General features: G+C 41.4%; 1 protein-coding gene across 1 annotated transcript; it reads right to left on the reverse strand.

Annotated features, from left to right (window-relative positions):
• Positions 1–937: 937 nt before the first annotated feature.
• LOC122767910 (protein FAM83C-like) lies at positions 938–11,952 on the reverse strand. Its single transcript, XM_044023480.1, has 5 exons — positions 11,921–11,952; positions 11,317–11,620; positions 10,429–10,553; positions 3,477–3,689; positions 938–3,152 (listed from the first exon to the last, which is right to left on the reverse strand). Exons 1-5 carry the CDS (start codon positions 11,950–11,952, stop codon positions 2,360–2,362), a joined length of 1,467 nt encoding a protein of 488 aa, XP_043879415.1. The 3' UTR covers positions 938–2,359.
• Positions 11,953–18,410: the final 6,458 nt, after the last annotated feature.

Consider the following 18,410-nt stretch of genomic DNA (forward strand, 5'->3'; position numbering starts at 1 on the left):
AGGTTTCATTCCGCCTCATTGTTCGTGCTGCGGCCTGTGACCTTGCCCCTGTCCAGGATTTCCTGGCAGAGACAGATGATCACTCAGCGCTCCTCTGACCCACAACAAGCCACAAGACACAAGACGGGGTCTTAACATCATTCAGAGAGTGTGCTCTTCTTCAATCTTGTTATTATGTCAGAATGTCAATCAACAGGACGCAGAGTCTCTCAGGGAACTTGTGTTTTATTTAAAAACAACGTGCACGAGGGGCAAACGCAAATGTTTTGGGACTTGCTGGCGTTTTGGGACTTGCTGGTGTTCTGGGACTTGCTGGGACTTTTGCTGGTGTTCTGGGACTTGCTTTGGGACTTGCTGGTGTTTTGGGACTTGCTGGTGTTGTGGGACTTTGTGGGACTTGCTGGCTTGTGGGACTTGTGGGACTTGCTGGTGTTCTGGGACTTGCTGGTGTTTTGGGACTTGCTGGTGTTTTGGGAATTGCTGGCGTTTTGGGACTTGCTAGTAGTTTTGGGACTTGCTGGCGTTTTGGGACTTGCTGGTGTTTTGGGAATCCGCAGCGTTTGTGAATATGCTGCTCGTTTCTCCTCCTGCATGAGCTTTGGGTCGTAGCAGTGTGTTTGCCCCTGTCGGGCCACCGTAGAAAACTCTTGGGCGCCCACAGCCGTGAGGACTGAGTCCGTCATGTCTTCATAAACTTTTGTGAACGTCAAACTAGTTTGAAACATCCTGCTGTGACAGCAAGAGGCAACACTTGGTGTGTCTCTCAGCTCTGAAGGGATCGTCTGATCTGTCATCGATCGCGTCAGCAGTTTTTTTCCGAATACAAATAGATCTTTTCAGCAGCCGCTGCTGTTCGGGTATCACGTAAAAGTGAAAGATGAAACATATATGATCCACAAAATCATATATATATGTGACAAAAACGACATGAGCGACATCTCTTTCAACAGTTTTTATTAAATCCTTAAATGTTCTTCTTACAAAGTAATACCAGCATCTTCACAGACGCTTCACATTCTCCAGAAAATAATCATACACTGTAAAAATAAAATGACATAAACAAACCAGTTAAAGGGAGTGTTTTTTTTCTTCTTCTTCTTTGTTATAAAACAATAACCCGAAATCCTGCCAGTTAATGGTACTATTTACAACAGAATGTACATTAGTCAACGCAAAACAAACAAACAAACAAACACACAAACAAAAAGAAAAGACAACACTGCCAAATGGAAAGTTTCGTAAACAAAAACACACAACATACCGCGTATCAAAAACATGAATCGTCATCAACCAGCGTTACTCAGCAAATGTCAGATTCTCCTTTTGTTCTCGTGGAAAACGACGTCGCCAAAAACAACTCGAATATTTACGCAAATGACACAGTTAGCGTTAACTACACTTATAACTATACAGATACACAAAGTTACTGCAAAGACAAATGTGCAGCATGAGGAGTTAAAAAACGTCGCGTAAGAAACTTACAGTAAAGGTCCAGTGTGTGGTTCAGAGCGGCCTCCAGTGGTGAAGTTATGTATTGCAGACATCAGCACAATACCGCTCCCCTCACCAAGCACCGAGAGGAACGTACAAGGCCTTCAGGTGACGGAAAAACAATTAAGGCGCTCTGGTGGTTGGTTTTTTTTGGTTCACTAATGCAGAAACATGGCGTGTTCCGTGGAAGAGGCCCCGCCCTCGAGGTGGATATAAATGCTAGTCCTAAATTAGTAGTAAAAAAACAACAACAGAAAAAGGACAGAACATTGAGTTACGCGCTGTTAGGAAACCTAAGTTATTAAATCGGGGATCATCTCAACGCTGAGTTAAAGTAGAGATGGGCGTGAAAATGGGAATCACTTTTTCACGACTCACAATTTCTATTATCGGGATTAAATAAAAAAAATAGGAAAATCACCAGCATACAGTCCTGCTGATTTATGTGGATGTGCCACACCGCATCTTTCCAGTCATTCGAGGACCTTGTGACACTTATAATAAAGTGATTTCCGTGTGTTTTTGAGATATTTTTAAGCAAATTTATAGAATTATTGTCACAATAAAATCGGATAACTGCACAAATGTGAAAGCTTACAAGTCGCTGTAAACATGTACTTATATTTGAGGACATGACTCAGGTCGAGGCCGTTGGAGAATGAAGAGGTGATGATTTCCATAGACTGATTATTATCTACAGTATTTGTTTAAGGTTCGTGGTGTTGCTGCGTTTTTCCGGGTGTGAGTAAAACTCAGTGAGAGAGAAGAGGCTCGTTTTCCCTCCAGGAATAACTGACCGAAACTTTCCACGCGATAAAAGATTGAAGGTGATGTGAGGCGGTCGGCGTGAGCTGCTCAGCTTCTCCCGTCAGTTTGTGCTCTTCAGCTCAAACCGACTGTAAACCTGCTTGGATTTCATCTTGTTGTACTGGTTCACCAGGTCCAGTTTGCTGTGGCCCAGCGTCATTCGCTTCTGGTCCTGCCGGCTCCACACGGCTGTGGGGCTGGGTGGGGGAGGCGGGCTCTGCTGGCTCTCCGGCTCAGTCTGAGAGAGGTCGGGTCCTCCCCAGGGCGAGGGGCCTTGAGGGGAGGGCGACCTCCAGAAGTTGTAGTTGTCTCGGTCTTTGCCGGACGGCGGCAAGAAGAGGTCTGACAGTTTGTTGAGGAACTGGTTGGAGGGAGTTCTCTGTTTGGAGGTGAGTTTGCCGTCGTTGACCGGGGACGGCGTCTGCGTCCTGGGGTTGAGGTTGGGGTTCGGGCTGCCATGGAACATACTCGGTTTGTGGTCGTACAAACCCAGCGCCTGAAACTTGGAGGTGGTGCCACCAATATTCGACCTCATGGCGTCCGCCGCACTGGGTTTGTTCCACTCGATGCCCATTGGCTGACCGTAGGTGGGTGGCGACGGTCGCTCTGGAACTTGGATGTGGTTGGCTGCTCCGTTAGCAGAATGCCGTGGTACTGGTGTGGGGGCGTGTCCTCCTGCCTGTTCGCCACCTCTCCTCTCGGGGCTCAGGTGAGAGGCGCTGTTGGGCTCCTTCCTGTCGTGACCTTGGGTGACCTTGTAGACGACATTTGAGCTCATCCCTGGCGCGGCCTTCACACTGGAGACGCTGTCACTCGATTGGCTGCTGGAGTTTTCGGAACACACCCTATCCCTCCTGTAGGAGGAGCCAAAGTCACGATTAGCATAAGCCTCAAAATACACAGGTTGCAGAATGAATGTGCTGCGCTCTCATCCACCAATTTACATTTGCACGGAAATACACGTTAAACGTTGTAAACACAACAAATGGAGCAGAATTTCTAGTGAAATACACGGGATGTTTTATTCTGGAAAAGTAAACCAGACGTTTTATTTGGTGGTATTGCTCCATTGCTTTCGTTTGTTATCGTTAGCTCTTTTCTGCCACATGCACAATGACGCACAAACCGATCATCTTCAGCCTCGAGGAAATAACCACCACTGCTCTCCACCGTCGTACCTTTCACTGAGTAAATCCAGGCCCATGCCTGGCGTCATCATGGCCTGGTAGGACGGGTAGTAGGGCATCCCCTCCTCCTCTGCGTTGTAGAAGCAGTCGATGATCTGCGAGTCTGCGTAGAGGCAGCGGAACTCCCGGTCGAAGCTGTCGGTGATTCGCCCTGAGAAATGCATCACCATGTTGCTGTGCACCTGAGAGGAGAGCCAGGTGAAACTGGAGAGGGGGACAACCAAAAACAGAGAGGTGTGAAACCAGGGATGAGTCTCAGCAACAACATTAACACAAGACTCCGAACAAAAGACTCACCAAATCAAATCCACACAGCTTCAGTGTAAACTACTTTAACTTTTTAAAAACGTTCACTCATGGGCGCCAACGTCCAGAGAGAAAATCAAGAACCCCGGAGCTGCTGGTCTACTGATGCCTTATTTGGTCAGTTTGTGTCACGGAGGTAAATCTAAACAAAGGACTTCCAACAACAGTGGTGATTCTTCCACGCACATGCGACACCGTCGAATATTGTGGACCCTGGTACACTTGCGTGTCAGGGTCCTGTTGTATCCCACTGCACCATCGGCTGGCGGTTCAAGTCTGGATGCAGGGAATAGGACGCATTGCAACCAAAGCGAACGATGCTACAGTTGCCTGAAAGGTCCGTCGGTGTGTCAGCCAGTGTTGTTTTTGGCAGCCATTTTAGATTTAGTCTTTGGATTAAAATGCTTCTTAGCTTCTTTAGTCGACGAAAACTCAAAAAGGTTTTAGTCAGTTAAAACAAATTCATTTAGGTCAGTAAGTTTTAAGTCCCTCCGACGGTCGATCGGAGTGGGCTATCCTCAGTGCACCCCAACCGCGTCACCAGGGCAGGGAGTGGCCCACAGAAATCAGGAGCCAGGGGTCGGTGGCGATGTCGGCAACCCACCCGACCCGTATTGAAACACGGACCAAGGAATTTTTAGGTTTTAATTGACCTTGTCACCGTCTCGTTATCGTCATGAAAAAATACTGTAATGACATAACAATAATCTGGGCGTGGGACGGAAATTCAGTTCACTGTCACAACACAAACAGCACAGCTGCACATCGACGGGTAAAAATGAAACAGTAACATGAGCACGACTGGTTTACTGTGAAAAACATAAACGACAGAAGTGACGTTAACGGAAACATTGGCAGTGTTTGTACGATGGCAGCCACCTCGGAATCCCATCTCATCTCGGGCTTAGCGAGACGGACTTTAATCTTAAATGCTGCATTCCATTTATGGTCAGGACTGGGAATTTCTGAGGTCTGATGCCGTTACCGCAACCTGATGTTAATAGTTTCGACAGGAAATAGTCAAACTTCGCACATGCACATTTTCCAGGACAAATTGGGTCGTGACACCCCTTGATCTCAGTGTTCAAATGGAACACACCATTAGAGCAAAGTGACTGGAGTTTTTATTTATTTTTTATATTTTATATTATAATTCAAAATCAACACATGACATCATGACCAGATCTTGTGAGATGCAGCGTCAGCAGGTGTTTGAGAGATCTTATCACCATGTCAGTGCAGATTAGTGGATTAGGGTTAAGTCATAAAGATAAAAGACCTTAAAGTCCCCTCAGATTTCCTTTTTGCCGACACACCTGTTTGACAACAAATGGAAACAAATGCACTGACTGAGGCGCCTTCACACCAACACGCCACACTGTGACGTCTTTATCTACTTGTCAAAAGGCATTTGAACGTCGTCCAAACAACAATGGTATAAAAAAAATTGTGTCATTCCACATCGTGGCGAGCCCAGCACACCTGCGAGGGAAGAATTCCAACAAGAACAAAAGAGGTGGGACTGCACAACAACAGGACCAACTCTGCACGACGGTCGCTTTAAAAATCGCAGATAAAGGAGACGCTGGTTTTGACGTAACCCTCCCAGACAACAGGAAATCTTTAGTAAGCAGAAAGTGAAAAACAATAATAAAGTCTGAGCGTGTCAGTGTTTTCTGAGACTCTGCGAGTGTGGTTTGAAAAACCTGCCCGACGACTTTCCTCTGCTGCCATGAATCACTCAATCACCACTCACAAATATCAGACACTAGTAGCCGATCAAAGGCCAGGACGCCTCCCCCGCACAAGCGTTAATCATTACATTCATGTTCAACAACCATCTTTACTTCGTAAACTCGTAAAAACGTATAAATGTGGCTCAGAGTTCCCACGGACGGGCGTTTAACGCCGAAATAAAGTGATTGAGCAGTTGTCGGTCACCCCGGGAGAATATCTCCTCAAACATGGCGATTTTATTTTAATAAAATAAAAGAAGAAGATAACATAAAAAAACATGGATTTTATTTTCTAAGAATTATTAAACATTAATTACTTAATAATTACTTAAAGCAGGGGTGTCAAACTCATTTTTGTTCAGGGGCCACATACAGCACAATTTGATGTATCCATGAAATTTCTTGAGAAATATAAGTGCAATTCCAACAATATCATGCCTAAATTTACTATTTACACAGCACAAACATTTAGTCACGGGTATCTGGAGCATTTGACATTACGTTTAGATTAGTGTGAAATTTTAACAAATTCATCCTGTGGGCCGGATTGGACCCTCTGGCGGGCCGGTTCTGGCCCCCGGGCCGTATGTTTGACACCCCTGACTTAAAGTAAAACATTTTGCTGGGGCTAAACATTACCTTATTTGCGGTAAAAATATTTTGTTGAGGCTAAACATTACCCTATTTGTGCTAACATTATTTTGTTGAGGCCAAACGTTACCTTATTTGAGCTAACATTATTTTGTGGAGGCTAAACATTACCTTTTTTGAGCTAACATTATTTTGTTGAGGCTAAATGTTACCTTATTTGCACTAACATTATTTTGTGGAGGTTAAATGTTACGTTATTTGCACTAAAATTATTTTGTTGAGGCTACACATTAAATTTTTGAGCTAACATTATTTTGTTAAAGTTAAACGTTACCTTATTTGAGCTAACATTATTTTGTTGAGGCTAAACTTAACAATATTTTGTTGAGGATTTGAGCTAATATTATTTTGTTGAGGCTAAACATTACCTTATTTGAGCTAACATTATTTTGTGGAGGCTAAACATTACCTTTTTTGAGCTAACATTATTTTGTGGAGGCTAAACATTACCCTTTTGAGCTAACATTATTTTGTTGAGGCTAAACGTTACCTTATTTGCGCTAACAATATTTTGTTGAGGCTAAACGTTACCTTTTTTGAGATAACATTATTTTGTTGCGGCTAAACGTTACCTTATTTGCGCTAACATTATTTTGTTGAGGCTAAACATTACCTTATTTGCTTAACATTATTTTGTTGAGCTAAACTTTACCCTATTTGTGCTAACATTATTTTGTTGAGGCCAAACGCTACCTTATTTGAGCTAACATTATTTTGTGGAGGCTAAACATTACCTTTTTTGAGCTAACATTATTTTGTTGAGGCTAAATGTTACCTTATTTGCACTAACATTATTTTGTTGAGGCTAAATGTTACCTTATTTGCACCAACATTATTTTGTTGAGGCTACACATTACATTTTTGAGCTAACATTATTTTGTTAAAGCTAAACGTTACCTTATTTGAGCTAACATTATTTTGTTGAGGCTAAACGCTACCTTATTTGCCATTATTTTTGAGGCGCTAACATTATTTTGTTGAGGCTAAACATTACCTTTTAACATTATTTTGTTGAGGCTAAACATTACCTTTTTTGAGATAACATTATTTTGTTAAAGCTAAACGTTACCTTATTTGCGCTAACATTATTTTGTTGAGGCTAAACGTTACCTTACTTGCGCTTAACATTATTTTGTTGAGGCTAAACGCTACCTTACGCCTTAACATTAGTTTGTTGAGGCTAAACGTTACCTTAATTGTGCTAACATTATTTTGTTACGGCTAAACGTTACCTTAGTTGCGCTAACATTATTTTGTTGAGGCTAAACGTTACCTTATCTGCGCTAACATTATTTTGTTGAGGCTAAACATTACCATATTAGTAGTGTTGCCAACTTGGCGACTTTGTTGCTAAATCTGGCGACTTTCCAATACCTAGCGAGTTTTTTTGTCAAAAGCGACTAGCGACAAATCTAACAACTTTTTCTGGTGTTATTGGAGACTTTTGTGGTGTCTGCAGACTCTCGTGTGAAAGCACGTATCACTCTGCAGTTACTGTGCTCAACAAGCAGCGGGTGCTGCAGGGATCCCCTCCCAAAGCACTCGCAGGCGGTCAGTCTCACAGTAGCGTCCGCAGCAGTCCCAGGCTGCGGTCAGAGCAGAGAGGAGACCCTCACCACTCCGCGTCCAGGCTGCTAAACGTTACCTTATTTGCGCTAACATTATTTTTCTGCAGTGTAATGTTGTGTAAACTTTATTTTGTCCAGAAGCCTCAGATTAATTCAGGTTAAACACTTTCTAGTTCAGACTGAAGTTATCGTGTTAAGTCTTAAATGTAATCCACGTTATCTGTAGAATTGTTGATCTGGGCTCATGTAGCAACAGCTCATTACTTGTTTTAGATGAATCTCTTTACACTGTTCATTTGTCAGTTGTCTCTTTTTTCTTGTTGACGTCTGTTTGTTTGCTGTTTGCACAGAGACAGGAAAATGCCGTTTAGCGTCACACTAAAAACACAACATACAGTATATAGATACAAGCGATTGTGACATTATATAAATATGTACAGTGACTTTAACAGTATTTACAAAAGGACGGGCGATTTATTTTAGATTTTTTTCAGCCACTGACGTGGGAACAATTTGGTGTTAACTCAACAAAGAATAAGTATATTTAACACTAAAGTTAATTCATTTCAAATGTTCTACCTGAAATCGGTAAACAGAAGCTATAAACATTTACATGAGAGCAAATGTTTGATAGTTCCAGCACGAATCCACTTTTTTCTTCTTTCTTCTCCATCAGTGACAGAACCTGCTGTTTTATTTACTTCCTGCTCTGACCTGCTTCAGCTGAGCTGATACTCAGGTGTGATGTCATCAGACTGCCGGCCTCTGATTGGTCAGAGAGCGTCATCACCGAAGAGTCACGAGTGCAACGTCCGACACAAGTGTGAGTGAGTGAGTGAATGAGTAAGTGAGTGAATGAGTGACTGAATAAGTGAGGTTATGAGTGAATGAATAAGTGAGTGAATGAGGGACTGAATAAGTGAGGTTATGAGTGAATGAGTGAGCGAGTGAATAAGTGATTGTATGAGTGAGTGAATGAATAAGTGAGTGAATGAGGGACTGAATAAGTGAGGTTATGAGTGAATGAGTGAGCGAGTGAATAAGTGATTGTATGAGTGAGTGAATGAATAAGTGAGTGAAACAGTGAGTGAATGAGGGACTGAATCAGTGAATGAATGAGTGAATAAGTGAGTGAGTGAGTAAACGGGTGAATGGGTGAATGAGTGAGTGATTAAGTGAGTGAGTGAATAAGTGGGTGAATGAGTCTGTATCTGTACTTTAGTTATTAATATTAATTAATATATCAGCTTGTGCTTTTACTCCACGACATTTTCTCTAACTCTATTTGTTCCTCGTTACTACCAAATAAAACCAGAAGAAGAAGAGTTGCTATTATGGTCTGTATTTATCTAGAGCTTTTCTAGTGCTGATGAGCTGCTTTACACTACAGTTTTCACCCATTCACACATCTTTCATAACCCATTCACACGCTGCAACATGGGCTTAAGTGTCTTTGCTCAAGGACACATGTAGACGTGCAGAGGCAGGAATTGAACCCATACTTTTGATACTTAAGTACAGTACATGTCAGAAACTTTGTGACTTCAACTTGAACTAAAGTCATTTTCTGGTCACATACTTTTACTCTAAAAGTATTTCTTTAAGGTACTTTCATACGTGACTGACGATGAAGTCACGGAAAACAACACGACTGATACCAAACCGAGTCGAGCTAGAACTGAGTGAGGAGCTGCAGCGTCACGTAGTTAAAGTGGTTTGTGAAGAAGTTTGGTGTCTGATCACCAGATTTATGAGAACAGCAGGAACAAGAAGGACGGTGACAAAAAACAAACAAACAACAAAACACACAGTCATTAGCAGCACTGCCTCTCTCTGCAACACCACAGTCCCCCAGTGATTTACAGCAGTGTTTGTCTGGCAGCTTCAGCGGTACATCACACACACACACACACACACACACACACACACACACACACACACACACACACACACACACACACACACACACACACACACACACACACACACACAACGTCCCTGTGGAAATGAGGTGCAAACAGCAAAAACAAAATGGAGCCAAGTCTGAGCTGAGGATGAGTCAGCGACTGAGGAACACTGTTCTGAAGAGGCCTCAGTGTTACAGCTGCGACTCTCACTACACTGAGATCCTGTCACATGACAAACTATTCCGTGTGCCCACAGTGGACATTCTGATGCTTTTGTTTTCTCCGTCTCATTTGAAGGGAAAACAAAACAAGCCACAAGACAAAAGAGTCACAGAATAAAATCTGTAAAGACAGAAAAACCAACTGATTAACTGATCTCTCACAGCGGCGCACCATCACACTGTTCCATGTTTAGCCTCAACAAAGTAATGTTAGCTCAAATAAGGTTTAGAGCTGCAACTAACCATTATTTTCATAATCACTTAATCTGTCGATTATTTTTTCTCGATTAATCGTTTGGTCCATAAAATATCAGAAAACCTTAAAAAATGTTGACCGGTGTTTGTCAAACCTGGAAATGATAACTTGTTTTGTCCACAAACCAAAATGATTCACTTTTAATGATTTCTTTGTTATTCAGAGCAAAGAAATTAAGAAAATGTTCACATTTAAGAAGCTTAAACAATCGCAAATCTTTTTCTTACCTAAAAAGAACACACAAACCATCCAACACCCCCTGTGTGTGTGTGTGTGTGTGTGTTCCTCTCTTCCTCACCTGTATGACCCCGCGATGACCTCTTCACAGTCGATGATCATAAACTTCTCCAGCACCTGACCGCTGAACTTCTTGCCGCTCTTGGTGCAGTAAGTGTCGCCGCACACAGTGCGGATACGCATGTTCTGCACAGAAACACGACACATGTTATAGTGACTATCGTAACAATATCGTATAATGTTGCATAAAAATGGTGATAATATTGTACTGCGACTTAAATATCATAATTTTGTATCGTCACTTAAATATCATGATAATATCGTATTGTCACTTAAATATCGTGACAATATCGTACAACCACTTGAATATCGTGATATCATATCGCAACTTAAATATTGTGATAATATCGTATCGCCACTTAAATATCTTGATAATGTTGTATGAATATTGTGATAATATTGTACTGCGACTTAAATATCGTAATATTGTATCGTGACTTAAATATCGTGATCGTATCGTCACTTAAATATCGTGATGATATCGTATCGTCCCTTATATATCGTGATAATATCGTATTGTCACTTAAATATCGTGATAATATCGTATCGTCCCTTATATATCGTGATAATATCGTATCGTCACTTAAATATCGTGATAATATCGTACAACCACTTTAATATCGTGATATCATAAAGCAACTTAAATATCGTGATATTGTATTGCCACTTAAATATCTTGATAATGTTGCATAAATATTGTGATAATATTGTACTGCGGCTTAAATATCGTAATATTGTATCGTCACTTACATATCGTGATAATATTGTATCGTCACTTAAATATCGTGATAATATCGTATCGTCACTTAAATATCGTGACAATATCGTATTGTTACTTAAATATTGTGATAATGTTGCATAAATATCGCAATACTATCGCCAAACTCACGCTGAGGTGCGAGTTCTGGATGTCGAGCGCCGAGCACATGTCCGTGAAGTAGTCAAGCTTCTTCTCGTCCAGCAGGATGTAGACGGGGACGCGGCGCTTGTTGGACGCCTCCATGAGGTCACAGAGCAGGTCCACGTCGGTGAATACGTCCATGACCAACGCGATGACCTGGAGGGACAGACAGACAGGGTGAGCTGGGATGTCTTCTAAATGATTAGAGTATATTTGGAGTCTATATGTTGATATAGGAGATATATGTGGATATAAAGCTGCACACTGCTGTTTATGATCTGTATCACATGATCTTAAAATATACACTCATTATTAACGTTTATTTTCAGATCATACCTGCTTTTATATTTGTGTGTGTTACAACACAAATAATGTGGCTTTTTAAAATAGAATTGAAGTGTAAAAAATATATGTATATTGATTATGACTCTTCTTCTGGCTCATTGATTTCATGTTAAAAACCCAAACACCTTCACACGTGAACGCTCTCGTACTTAAACTTGATTCTCATTGACAAAGTTTCCTGCGCCTCACAAACAAAGCCTGATGAACCACACTAACCTGTTCTGTCGCCCCGGGGGAAAACGTTTACCGCTCAGACCCCCGGTGACGCCACGTTCTCATCCGTCCACAAGAAACAAGAGGCCAAAATAACTGCAGTGTACAACAGAAACTCACTCACTCACTCACCCTCTCACTCTCCCGCACCAAAGTCCATGGAGAAAATCAGTGATTTTAGCTCTCGGGGACACAGGAGCTGCTGGTCCTCTGCTGCCTCGTGTGGACACTTTGTGTCACTGAGGTCAATCTGAACGAAGGATTTAAAGTCCAACTCATGAGATAAGACATTTGAACTTAGTGATGGAGGCAGCAGTGGATCAACAACTCCTGTGTGTGTGACGTTAAAATTTCTCTGTGGACTTTGGTGTGGGAGAGTGAGTGTCTGTTTTCACGTCTCTATACAGAAACACTTGAATAAAATGTTATTAACTAAGGTGTTTAATTGATGCTATTTATAAGTTAGCTGTTGTTCATCGGTGAATGATGAACCCATGACCTGCTGACACAGTGACGACATGAGGAACAGGTTCATGTTACCATCAGGAAGAAGAGGAAGGTTGTATTTCCTTATAGTGAGGAATGATAACAAGTGGTTTTATTATTGTTTTCTTTTATTATCAATAGACTCGAGGACACTGCTCATAGAACTTGAGTGTCTTTTAGTGTCCAAAAAAGTATGATGTATTATTATTATTATTAGGGTTCGAGCAACTTGGTTGCGCAAGAACCCTATTGTAATCGCTAAGATTATTCTTCTTCTTATTCTTATTAGGGTTCGAGCAACTTGGTTGCGCAAGAACCCTATTATAATCGCTAAGATTATTCTTATTCTTATTATTATTATTCCTCCAAATGAATCGCGTTTTTGAGGCCTTTCCCATGCCCCAAAACTCACCAAATTTTGCAACCCCATCAGACCTGGTGTAAAATTACGTATATCAATGTTTCAAGGAATGTGCGTCAAAAAATGGAAGAGGGCGGGGCTAAAAACTGACGCAAAAAACTTCTATTAGGTCATCTGCTCTCTGGTTTAACGTACATGAACGAAACTTGGCACACATGTTCATGAGGTGGGGACGGTCAAAAAAGTCGATGACAACTTCCCTGTGAATCCTACAGGAAGGACGCCATCTTGGATTGCACGCCAAAACAGAGGCGATTTTGGCCATTTCGCACCATCGGTATTTGAACGAACTTGTCCCAGAGCTTACATGGAATCACGTTCAAACTTGGTGAGGTCACTGTGGACAAGTTGAGGATCTAAAGTTCCTGAAAACTTTTTAATAAGTATCATGGCGTACGAGAAAGGGGGCGTCAAAGTTGGTGAAAATTCACGATTTTCGCCACACGCAACAAAACTCTTATAACTTTGCGATAGAAGGTCCGATCTTAACCAAACTTGTGGCGATTGATGATGGGCCCTTGCTGAAGAGGCCTATGCAAAAACTGTCAAGTTTGTAAACATCGCCTCCTGGTGGTGGCAGAAAATAAAAAAAAAAAGTTACTTTTACAATTTCGGGAATAACTTTTACAGAGATTATCGAATCAAACTCAAAATTGGTAAAAATCACCCAAAACACAAGGTAGATGATGCATGCTCAATATGATGGCGTAGAGTTACATGATGTTGCCATGGTAATGATGCAAAGTCGGATTTTTACGACAAAAAAACAAACTGCTACAACTTTGCGAATCCTAGTCCAATCTGAACCAAACTTGCTAGGATTGATGATAGTCCAGCCCTGAAGACGTCTATATGAAAATATTCACTTTCAAAACCAGCACCCCCTGGTGACGGAGACAATATGACCTCTGGTATTTGAAGGAATTAATCCTAGAGTTCTTGTGCGATCACCTTTAAACTCGGTGAGGTCACTGTGAACCAGTTGAGGAGCTTAAGTTATCAAAAGTTTTTTTAAATGTCTCATGGTGTACGAGATAGGGGGCGCCAAAGTGGGTGTAAATTCCTATTTTTCACAACAAAAAGCAAAACTCTTATAACTTTGCGATGGAAGATCCAATCCCAACCAAACTTCCTATGATTGATAATTGGTAGTTGCTGAAGGCGACTATATTGCCGAAAACAATACATTTTGAAAACAGCGCCTCCTGGTGGTGGTAGAAAATACTACAAAAAAAAAACTGTTACAACTTTGCCAATCCTGGTCCAATCTGAACCAAACTTGCTAGGATTGTTGATAGTCTGGCCCTGAACAAACCTATGAGAAAATATTTCAAGTCAAAATCAGCGCCCCCTGGTGAAAGTGGACGGGCCAAAAAACTGCTCCACCCCCTAAAACCTGTGGTCCTGAGGAGCACGTTTAATTTACATGCACAAAACTTGGTACACGCGTTCCTTAGGTCACGCCGGTCAAAAAAGTCAGCGTAGCCTATGCTCTAAAACGAACAGGAAAGCCGCCATCTTTGATTGAAAGTAAATGCTTTGCTGATTTTGGCCATTTTGCACCAATGATATTTGAACAGATTTGTCCTAGAACTTTCATGGGATCACCTTCAAACTTGGTGAGGTCACTTTGGACAAGTTGAGGATCCAAAGGTATCAAAAACTTTTCAATAGGTATTATGGCGTAAGAGTAAGGGGCCGGCAAAGTTGGTGAAAATTTTAATGTTTCGCCACAGGCAACAAAACTCTTATAACTTTGCGATAGAAGGTCACATCCCAACCAAATTACCTAGGGTTGATGATGGACCTTTGCTGAATAAGTCTGTGGAAAACCTGTACATTTTTAGCACAGCGCCTCCTTGTGGTAACAGAAAATCCAAAAAATAAACATTTCGGTAATAACTTTTACAGAGTTAATCGTATCAAACTCAAAAATTGGGAAAACATTCAAAACACATGGTCGATTATGCTTGCTTTATATGATAACAAATCGTTCAACGGTGTTGCCACAGCAACACTGCAAAGTCAGATATTTGTGACAAAAAACAAACTGCTACAACTTTACGAATCCGAGTCCGATCTGAACCAAACTTTCTCTGATTGATGATAATCTGGCCCTGAAGACGCCTATATGAAAATATTCTCTTTCAAAAACAGCGCCCCCTGGTGCCAGCAGACACTATGACACCTGATATTTGAATGAACTAATCCTAGAGTTTTTATGCTATCACCTTGAAAGTTGGTGAGGTCACTGTGAACAAGTTGCCGAGCATAAGTTCCTGAAAGCTTTTTAAAATATCGCTCGGTGTACGAGATAGGGGGCGCCAAAGTTGGTGTTCATTCATATTTTTCACAAAAAAAGGTGAAACTCTTACAACCCGTAAAACTTGTCCTCCTGAGGAGCACGTTGAATGTACATGCACGGAACTTGGTACTCACGCGTTCCTTAGGTCCAGACGGTCAAAAAAGTCAGCGTAGCCGAAGCTCTAAAACGAACAGGAAAGCCGCCATCTTGGATTGAAAGTACATTTTTTGCAGATTTTTGCCATTTCACACCAATGGTATGTGAACGCACTTGTCATAGAGCTTTCATGGGATCACCTTCAAACTTGCTGAGGTCACTGTGGACAAGTTGAGGATCCAAAGGTATCAAAATCTTTTCATCAAGTATCACGGCGAACAAGAAGAAGGGCGGCAAAGTAGGCGAAAATCACGATTCCTCGCAACACACAACAATCTCTCATAACTTTGCCATGGAAGGTCAGATATTAACCAAACAAGTGACAATCGATGATGGGCCCTTGCTAAAGATGTCTATGCAAAAACTGTAAATTTTGAAAACATCGCCTCCTGGTGGTGGCAAACGCTATGAAGTCTGGTATTTCACAACACACAACAAACTCTTATAACTTTGCGATTGAAGGTCAGATCTTAACCAAACTTGTGATGATAGATGATGGGCTTTTGCTAAAGATGCCTAAGCAAAAACTGTAAATTTTGGAAACAGCGCCACCTGGTGGTAACAGAAAGTACAAGTTCACAATTTCCTTTATAACTTTAACAAATTTCCTTGTATCAAACTCAAAATTTGGGAAAACATTCAAAACACATGGTAGATGATGCGTGCCTAATATGATAACAAATTGTTCAACATTGTTGCAATGACAACACTGCAAAGTCAGATATTTGCGACAAAAAACAAACTGCTACCACTTTGCGAATGCTATTCCAATCTGAACCAAACTTGCTAGGATGGATGATAGTCAATCCCTGAAGATGCCTGTATGAAAATATTCACTTTCAAAAACAGTGCCCCCTGTTGACGGCAGACAATATGACGTCTGGTATTTCGCTACAACAACAAACTCTTATAACTTTGCGATAGAAGGTCAGATCTTAACCAAACTCGTGACGATCGATGATGGGATCTTGCTGAAGATGCTTGTGCAAAAACTGTACATTTTGAAAACAGCGCCTTCTGGTGGTAACATAAAATACAAGTTCACAATTTCCCTTATAACTTTAACAAATTTCATTGTATCATACTCAAAATGAATGAAAACATGTAAAACACATGGTAGATGATGCTTGCTGAATATGATAACAAATCGTTCAACGGTGTTGACATAAGAACACTGCACAGGATCTACTCTACTGAGTGGTTCGTCAGTGCAGTAACCTTTGTTCGCCACATGATGGAGGCATTTGCCTACAAATCTATCAAATCTAACATTTACAGTTTCTCATGCTGCTCTGAACAGGGAAAGATGGGGCAAAAGGTACTGCAAGAGGGGCCAAGGAAAAAAAAACAGGGAAAATGGGAAGAGCGAAAAAGTTACAGAGGGAAAAAAGAGAAAATGCACCCTAAATTCTTATACCATCAGATGTTCTATCACAAAAATAACTAGTTATTTCTAAAATTCAGCTTCAATTCTGATACCATCAGTTGTTTTTCACAAAAATAACAACTTATAGACAAAATCACACTGTTAGACCTCAGACCTCAGACCGGCCCTGAACATGTCTGTAAAGGATGACCTCCTTACAGGAAGTACAACTCCCGAAACATGAAGTAATGTCTGACATTCTCCGATCCACACGAAACTTATTATGTAAGTCAAGGTACCTTCCCTAAACACATTTACGGACACGCCTTTCACCCAACAGGAAGACGGCCATTTTAAACGGACACGCCTGACATTGCGCGGGGATGCAGCTGAAAATAACCAGTACCACAAGCAGTGAATGAACGGAAGATGAGGAAGAGGACTCGCGCTGCAACGTGGACGCACGGGGACTCGCGAGCCGTCAAGCTCGAACCCGTTGATTACCGCTTGCGGTACTAGTTCTTATTATTATTATTCCTCCAAATGAATCGCGTTTTTGAGGCCTTTCCCATGCCCCAAAACTCACCAAATTTTGCAACCCCATCAGACCTGGTGTAAAATTACGTATATCAATGTTTCAAGGAATGTGCGTCAAAAAATGGAAGAGGGCGGGGCTAAAAACTGACGCAAAAATCTTCTATTAGGTCATCTGCTCTCTGGTTTAACGCACATGAACGAAACTTGGCACACATGTTCATGAGGTGGGGACGGTCAAAAAAGTCGATGACAACTTCCCTGTGAATCCTACAGGAAGGACGCCATCTTGGATTGCACGCCAAAACAGAGGCTATTTTGGCCATTTCGCACCATCGGTATTTGAACGAACTTGTCCCAGAGCTTACATGGAATCACGTTCAAACTTGGTGAGGTCACTGTGGACAAGTTGAGGATCTAAAGTTCCTGAAAACTTTTTAATAAGTATCATGGCGTACGAGAAAGGGGGCGTCAAAGTTGGTGAAAAATTCTCGCTACACGCAACGAAACTCTTATAACTTTGTGATGGAACGTCCGATCGTAACCAAACTTGTGGCGATCGATGATGGGCCCTTGCTGAAGATGCCTATGCAAAAACTGTTAAGTTTGTAAACATCGCCTCCTGGTGGTGGCAGAAAATCTAAAAAAAAAAAGTTACTTTTACAATTTCGGGAATAACTTTTACAGAAATGATTGTATCAAACTCAAAATTGGTTAAAAGATTCTAAACACATGGTAGACTATGCGTGCTCAATATGATGGCGTATCGTTACATGATGTTGCCATGGTAATGATGCAAAGTCGGATTTTTGCGACAAAAAAACAAACTGCTACCACTTTGCGAATCCTTGTCCAATCTGAACTAAACTTGCCATGATTGATGATAGTCCGGCCCTGAAGACACCTATATGAAAATATTCACTTTCAAAAACAGCACCCCCTGGTGACGGAGACAATATGACCTCTGGTATTTGAATGAATTAATCATAGAGTTCTTGTGCGATCACCTTTAAACTTGGTCAGGTCACTGTGAACCAGTTGAGGAACTTAAGTTATCAAAAGTTTTTTAAAATGTCTCATGGTGTACTAGATAGGGGGCGCCAAAGTGGGTGTAAATTCCTATTTTTCACAACAAAAAGCGAAACTCTTATAACTTTGTGATGGAAGATCCAATCCCAACCAAACTTCCTATGATTGATAATGGGTAGTTGCTGAAGGCGACTATATTGCCGAAAAAAATAAATTTTGAAAACAGC

This window comes from Solea senegalensis, linkage group LG4, assembly GCF_019176455.1.
Source record: "Solea senegalensis isolate Sse05_10M linkage group LG4, IFAPA_SoseM_1, whole genome shotgun sequence".
Lineage (NCBI taxonomy): Eukaryota > Metazoa > Chordata > Actinopteri > Pleuronectiformes > Soleidae > Solea > Solea senegalensis.

Coding starts and splice junctions, on each gene's coding strand:
- LOC122767910 (XM_044023480.1), bottom strand. CDS start 11,952: ATGAGAACGTGGCGTCACCGGGGGTCTGAGCG. Junction 11,621..11,920: donor CGTCACCGGGGGTCTGAGCG/GTAAACGTTTTC, acceptor GTATATTTTAAG/ATCATGTGATACAGATCATA. Junction 3,690..10,428: donor GTCATCGCGGGGTCATACAG/GTGAGGAAGAGA, acceptor CCCCCTCTCCAG/TTTCACCTGGCTCTCCTCTC.